The sequence below is a fragment of the Lactuca saligna genome, chromosome 8, assembly GCF_052625555.1.
Source record: "Lactuca saligna cultivar CGN05327 chromosome 8, ASM5262555v1, whole genome shotgun sequence".
NCBI classification, from domain to species: Eukaryota; Viridiplantae; Streptophyta; class Magnoliopsida; order Asterales; family Asteraceae; genus Lactuca; species Lactuca saligna.
Window position 1 is genome coordinate 46,362,632 of NC_136424.1, and position 8,090 is coordinate 46,370,721.

The following is an 8,090-nucleotide window of genomic DNA, read 5'->3' on the forward strand; positions in this document are numbered from 1 at the left end:
TGTATAAAACTAACACCAAAACTCTTTTCAACTCCAATCACACACTAAAAAATATACTAAAACATATTTTAATATTATAATTTATAAAACAATAATTATAAAAAGACAAAACTACAAATTTGGTCCTTGTGGTTTGCAAAAACCTTTGGATAGGGTCCAAAAAGTTTCTGGCTTGCACCGAAGGTCCAAAATCAAGGTTTTTCATTGTTTTTGGTCCAAAAAAACTTGAAAAGTCGATTTTACCCTTTTCTATTTCTTTTTTCTATTTTCTTTATTGTTTTTGGTATTTAAATAATTAAAAAAAAAAAAATCTTACCCAACACTCTCTCTCTCTCTCTCTCTCTCTCTCTCTCTTTCTCTCTCTCAACTGAAGAACTTCCCATCTCGAAGCAGACGAACGAATTTAGGGCTTTTTCCCTCGTCACTTTGACTGATCGGGCAAAAGAGAGACGGATACGAAGCTGCGAACGAAGCAGACGAACGAATAAAAGGGAAGCATGATGGCTCGTAGGGCGCGATTATTCGTTGATCGGTCGTGAGAAGGATTATCTCCTGGGTCGACAGCCAAGAGGCTGCGAAGGGACGGAGGTCTTCGATTGGGCGAGACAAGCAGCAATGGTAATGACTTTGGTTGTTCGATGTCCAACAGGAGGTATGCGAGGGCCTTTTTGCTCCGTTAATTCCTTGCTTCATCTTCTTTTTGATTTGGTAGGAACAATGAAAAGGTGAAGGGAGAACGAAGGGGGTTTGTAGCTCCCTTGCTCACCGGGAACGCACAAGAAAACACCTCCGACGGAGGTGCTTCTGCCGAAAATCGGGACAGAAGAAGGAAAGAAACAGGAAGAGTTCCTTGATTGTTTTTTTTTTTTAATCTGGTCAATTTTTATGTTCTTCAGTTAAGAGAGAAGGGAGTTTCATTGTGTGTTTATAGGACCAGTAGTGGGTTCGATTAACAAGATGATGATCAAAGGGAGGGGTATGTCGATGGATTTGTGGAAGATGAATAAGAATAAACCTGGGTTAGGTTAGGGAGAGAGAGAGAGAGAGAGAGAGAGAGAGAGAGAGAGAGAGAGAGAGAGAGTATGTGTGTTGGGTAAGATTTTATTTTTTATTTTTTTTAATTATTTAAATACCAAAAACAATAAAGAAAATAGAAAAAAGAAATTAAAAAGGGTAAAATCGACTTTTCAAGTTTTTTTGGACCAAAAACAATGAAAAACCTTGATTTTGGACCTTCGGTGCAAGCCGGAAACTTTTTGGACCCTATCCAAAGGTTTTTGCAAACCACAAGGACCAAATTTATAGTTTTGTCTTATAAAAACTAAAAACAATTAAAATAATACTATTTAAAAGTACAAAGAGTTTGGTGTTATGAATAATGGCCTCTATATGTAAAGTCCATATTTCTTCCCACTAAAATAAGATATTAGTGTTTGCTTGGACCTTTCTTGATCTCTATAACACAAAAATAGAGGTTCATTGGAAATGGTCTTATGAATGAAGTGAAGAGGTTAACCAGTAAATCCTCTTCATGGTCAATAAGTTAAACTGCCACTGTGCCACATCATTGAATAATTTTGCCAACTCATAATAAAGTTGTCACGTCATTGAATAATTCACTGTTGGCATTTTGGTTCTATTAACAAGTCCACGTGGACCACCATTCACCACCATAAACCATCATCTACCACCCACTAACCATGAACCATCTTCCACCACAAAACCATAAAACAGTTGAATATGAGGTCATGGTTGTTAAAGGTCCAAAACAAGTCGTGTAATGCCCATTGATGAACAAGAACAAAATTTAAAAAAAAAAAAAAAAAAAAAAGGAAATCAGTGAATTAAATATGTGAATATTTGATCCAATATCCCTCATGTGTACATTTTTGCATTCATTTTTTGTTTGACAATCTCCAACAAACTCGAATAAACACACAAAAAAAAAAAAAAAAAAAAAAATCGAGATTTATAGAGAGAATGGAAGAAACCGATACCTGGGTATGGAACAAAAAGCAAATATTATAAGCAATTTAAACTTATGTTATCTTTGTTTGGGTATCGGAAAACAAACCCAAGGATCGTCCAATCAGTGGCGAATCCAGAATTCATAGTCAAGGGTGTCTAATTTAAGTTAGATGAAAAAAATTGTCATAAATATTTGGTTATCTGGTTGATGATTGTCGATGATATCATTTAAGGCAAATATAGTATTTCCTTTGATAAATCAAAGGTCAAAATAATATTTTACAATTGTTTATAATAGGTTCTTTTTTAAAAAATCTATAAATACATGGTTATTAGTATCAAATTAATATAAATTGAAACTTATTCCAAGTTCTTTTATTGAAATTAAATGAAAAGAATTACCAACTAAACAAAAAACAATCGAACAATGTTACGTTTAGTGGGTGATGAAAACATAAAATAATTGAAAGATAAAAGAAATTTTACTATTTCTTATTTCTGAGCTGTCAATTATGATACAGTAACAATACATCTATTTTCTAAACCAGGGCAATACGTATAATAGGTTTTGACATTTCAATTATAATTGTTTTATATTTGATTTCATTTTATATATACACACTAAGGACATTGGTGAAAACAAAGAATGGGTGGCGACGGACGGACATTAAGGACATTGGCGACTTTTAAATTTCAATGACCCAAGAAATTTGAAAATTTTGATTTTTAGGTTTTTTTTTTCTTTTGAGACTTGTTTTTATTCACAGTTTGAACGATTAAACATCGAATATGATATTTATGGAAACGATATTTTTTTTACATTAACCTCGTAAATCATGGCAAAGTATTTAGAAAACTCCAAAATCTGTTAAAATAATTATGTTTTGTTAACTATAGTTAAATTCCAAAATCATATCGTTTTTGTTTTTGGTTATCCATGGGTGTCACTTTGTGTTGGGCACAGGTGTCCATATGAAATTTCTTATATAAACCATAAACAGAATTCAGATGCAAGGGGTGTCCATAGACACCCTTAGCAATAAGGTAGGTTCGCCTCTGCGTCTAATCTGGGTTCTTCATCTTCAAACGAGAATCTTTAGGCACCAAAATTTCTCCATCAAAAGACATGAAAGCCAAAAAGTGAGTAAGCTACAATATATTTGATAGAAAATAGAACTAAGAAACGATAGCTATTCTTTGAAATAGATCTTTAATTTGACTAAACAACTGGTAAATATTGAAATTGTAGATAGATGGAAAGAAAAAGAACGAACATATTTTCGTCTTCAAAAACTCTTCGAAATCTTTCATATGATTAAAATCATCTTTATAACTAGAAAGATAACAGACGGTAAACGTATCAATTAAGTAGAGAGAATCGAAGTGTATCCGCTAGTAAATATGAGGGGATGACATAGAGAGACGACGGCAACTTCAAACCTTCAAAGGTGTTGTGGTGGAAGGTGGGTTTTCTTCAAGAACTCAAGAACATGAATAGATTGTTAAAGAAAAAACCACCTCATCCATGAAAATCGAAAATTACCAGTTAAAGTCGTTTTTTAATAGGTAAAACTAGACTTTATTCACTTAAACTATTAAAAAAAATGATAGATCTTTTAAACCAAAACGAGAAAGTTGGTTTGGCTACAATAACATTTACCTTTTATTATATTGTATTATATTGTAGTGATGGTTAAGTTTTTTTGGTTGGTGATGAATAAATCATAAGGCATTATAAAAGTTTTATAAAAATACTATCATATTATGGATGCTCTTAGTCCGGAAATTACATTCAGAGTCCAAAGTGAGTCATAAAAATAAAAGAATCTAAAACGAGGCATTCTGAAATTTGTGGTAATTTTCTAAAAAGTTATCACTAAACTTTGAAAAAAAAAACCTTCTCAAAATATTTTCAAGTTGCAAAAAAACACATTGTATTTTTTACAAGGGTAACAAACTTAACTTTTTGTATATTTACCATCTATCTCAAGTTGAAGAGTTCATCATTTTCTAAATTTTATGTTTTTGAGCAAAATTTTCAATTTTATTATAAGTCTGATCTAAATTTTAAATTTTGGAATCCATCTCAAATTTAATTTAATTTATGTGTATTTATCCGTGACTTTTTTATTTTTTTAAGATCTTTTTACAATTTAACAATTATTTTAAAATAATTCATTGATTTTTTTTATTATTTTTTATACTATTTTATAACATTTAAAAATACTTTCATTAATGATAAGTTGTATGAAATGATTAAAAGAAAAAAAGTTTAAAAAAAATATAAATCAAATCTAAAATGTTGTATTAAAAAAATTGTAATTTTTTTTTTTTTTTTTTTTTTTTTTTTTTTTTTTTTTTGTACTTTGAGTTCACTTTGCTTATTAAAACGTATAAAAAAGTTCTAAAATTAAATAAATCTTAAAATCAATAGCACATCTTTGTCCTAAACTCTTCGTTGAAAAATCAACTACTTATTATAAACCTTTTTTACACATTTTAAATAAGTTTTTTTAATACAACGTTTTTAACTTGTTATATATATATATATATATATATATATATATATATATATATATATATATATATATATATATATATATATATATATATATATATATATATATATATATATATTCAAAAAAAATTATAGTTTCGTACAATTTACTTTCACAAAACTAATTTTTAAATGTTAAGAAAAAGTTATAAAAAAATCTATGAAATGTTTTAAAAATGTTGTAAAAAAGTTCAGAATATATATATATATATATATATATATATATATATATATATATATATATATATATATATATATATATATATTAATTAAAGTTTATGAAAAGTTCTAAAAAGTCTTTAAAAATTCCTACATATTTTCTTTTTGTAAATAAAACTAAAGTTGAGAGAAATACGTAATAAAGTTTAAAAATTTTAAATCATTGTCAAAAGTGCAAAAGATAAGTACCCTATTCAACCTAAGATAAAAGGTTTAACATACAGAAAACGTGAATCGGTTTTAAAAGGAAATTTACCCAGCTTAATTTCTCAATACCATATTTACCCTTCATAAACCTTCAAAATATCATATTTGCCCAAATCATTTTTTATAATCATTTTTTATACCTTAGAATTATTATAATAATTAAGAAATTTAATCATATTATCCTTATGTCTATGATAATAGAATATGAACTTCTGAATTGTTGGAATATCAGCCTCTTCACAGACAAAAAGATTCATCTTCAACCCCTTTTATGGAATATATATTTTTGATTGTTTATTTTTTATTTTTGTTGATTATTATTATATTGTAGATGAAGGATATTTTAGATATTACCACTGATATTTTGATGTTTAACAAGTGCATATATGATATTTTGATATTTAAGAAGGGTATATATGATATTTTGATGTTTAAAAAGAACATATATGATATTTTGAAACTTTATAAAGGGTAAATATGATATTTAGAAATTTTATGAAAGGTAAATATGATATTTAGAAATTAAGTTGGGTAAATATGATATTTTGATGTTTAAGAAGTGCATATAAGAAATTCTCCCTTTTCCGAAATATCATTGATAATAAAATCATGTGTTAAATACAAAATTAATCAGCTGCTAATTTAAAACATTACCACTTAAGTAGCAATCCATAATAAATTGAAACTCCACGTTACTATTTTGAGACGAACAAAACTCCAACCAAACTTGATATCATCAATGCTAACACAAACTTGTAACTAACACTCATAAATATACAAAAAAAAAATAATAATAATAATAATAATAACAAAAACATATACTTTGAAATTTTCATCCAACATAAATAATATAAAGACAATACATAACCATATTTATTATTTACAATGCTACAAACGAAACGAAATTTGCCGACTTTAAAAAATTTATACAGATTTTTTTTTCTTTGTATAAAGTCGCAAACGTTAAATTAACAACTCAAGAACACATAAACTCTGAAAATTCCCTTCGACTGATAATTTATACTTACAAATCATATCACCAGAAGGATATTGTATTATCTTAACCCTAAACATTATTTCTTTTTTTTTTTTGTTAATAACTCACTAAATATACTTACTTACATACAGACAGATACCCTCTCTTCTTAAACCTATTTACATTAAAAGGTTATACCCAAATTGAGCAAAATTCCTCTTTAGAAAAAGCTAAAAATTAAATTACCAAATGTTCTTCTTCTCTTTGTATGATTTTGATCTGTTTTTATATGTACTTGATGAAGAAAGTATGATTTTAGGCGAGAGTAGGGATGCTGCAATTGCGGCGGTTATCCCTGTCAAGACAGTCAAACCCTTCGATTCTGACCGCCGGTTTGTTGGTGTAATTGGAACGGAGGAATCCCGGTTTCCGGGAGGATGGAGATGGAGAGGAAGATTGAATACCGGAATTGGGAGGGGGAATCACTGATTCCGGTGAGATTGGGGAGAATTTGTCGTCTCCAAATCGAGCGTCTTGTGTTAACGGGTTAGAAACTCTGCTCGGCGGTGACCCACAGAAAAAAGGGGGCGACGAGGCGGCTGCTTGTGTACATGTTTGCTCCGATGAACCATAACCACCACCCTGTAACGGAAAAATCGATGTAAATATTTGGATCTTTGTGTTTCAGAATTCAGATGCAACGATCACAATTCACAAAGCAATTACCTTTGCGAAGATGAGGTCTAAAAGCTCAGGTCCTGCTTTAGACTCATAAGTTTCTTGTTGATTGCTGAAAGTTGAAAACGAAAAATTAGGTCAGTTCTAGGTGGAAGAATCTGAGATTAAAATCAGAAAGAATTGAAGACTAATTTGAAGAAGACATACCACATGAGCCATCTTAAAGGTCGAACAGGCTCGTTCATGGAGGTGTCGAAGAGGTTGAGTCGTCGAGGCTTCGGACAAACGACATGATCTCCATTACCAAAAGATGAAAAGTTAGTGTTTTGTTGGATCCTGCAGTGATTCATTCTTCTGATTTTACGATATCTGAAGGAAACAACACCTGTTGAAACAGAACATGTAAGAATTAATTCAAATCTGTTCTCGAGCTTCAAAAGTAAAACCTAGATCTGAGAGAGAAGTGAAGGAAGAAAAGCAATTAGAACAATTCCAAATGGAAATGATTATTTTATATATTACAAGATCTGAAATGGACTAGATCGAGATCTGGTCAAACGAATTAAAATAATATTAAATTTGACAAAGATAGACGGCAAAACAAGACTAAAAGATTTATAAATACAGAAGAAAGAAGACAAAATCATAGAAATAAAATATAAGCAGATCCGTTGTAATGATCGGAAATCAATCTATAAAAATCTGCAATCATATCATGACTCAGATGTTTTTGAGTATAAATAACATTCAGAAAAATTTAGTCTCTGATTATATCGAAGATTAAAAAAATCTGCGATCTACAATAAATCGTAGAGTCCCCAACAAAATTAGGGAAAAGATGGAAACCTTTAAATTCGAATCAAATGAAAAATCACTGTTCAAAATTAGCAAACTTCGACATCAAAAAAGGTTAAATTCGTAACGTCGCGTAGATCAAGATCGGAAGTGAAAATTAAAAGCCCAAATCAGCTAAAAGTGATGAAATCAACACGAGAGAAGAAAGAAAGAAGGAAATACAGGGATTCAAAACTACATATGCAGAAAATCAGATATCTTGATGGAATTGATTAAAAAATCGGTGAGAAAGTTGAGCTAATTTCTCACCTGTTGAGAAAGAAAGGAAAATCTGAGAGCTACAACCTCCTCTCGGAGTGAAAAAAAATACAGAAGAAAATATAAATATACGTGGGAACTTAGGTCAATAAATTAGGCGAAGACGAAGAAGAGGAAACGAAGTAACGGGGTTGGTTCATATATACAGCTTAAAAGACGAAATAAATAAATAAATAAATAAATAAAAACCTTTAATTAAACAAATCATCTTTTTTTATATTCACAAAGAACTTAATTAATAATTAATAACTTATATATGGAGGTATTTACTAAAATATCTATAATCTATATTTGGAAGTCCTATATAATATCAAATCATGTTTTCCTTTGTATCATAACCTCTTTAATTCTCGTGTATCACGAAAAGAGAGG

At 29.5% G+C, this 8,090-nt stretch overlaps 1 protein-coding gene across 2 annotated transcripts; it reads right to left on the reverse strand.

The window, feature by feature from the left end:
* Positions 1 to 5,943: 5,943 nt before the first annotated feature.
* LOC145012382 (uncharacterized) lies at positions 5,944 to 7,824 on the reverse strand. Of its 2 annotated transcripts, XM_078971179.1 has the most exons (4): positions 7,710 to 7,824; positions 6,813 to 6,990; positions 6,654 to 6,717; positions 5,944 to 6,569 (listed from the first exon to the last, which is right to left on the reverse strand). In XM_078971179.1, exons 2-4 carry the CDS (start codon positions 6,953 to 6,955, stop codon positions 6,243 to 6,245), a joined length of 534 nt encoding a protein of 177 aa, XP_078827305.1. In that variant the 5' UTR covers positions 6,956 to 6,990; positions 7,710 to 7,824; the 3' UTR covers positions 5,944 to 6,242. The 2 variants fall into 2 exon arrangements, with proteins under 2 accessions (XP_078827305.1, XP_078827306.1); XM_078971180.1 differs by lacking the exon at positions 7,710 to 7,824 and having other exon boundaries at positions 5,988 to 6,569; positions 6,813 to 7,090.
* Positions 7,825 to 8,090: the final 266 nt, after the last annotated feature.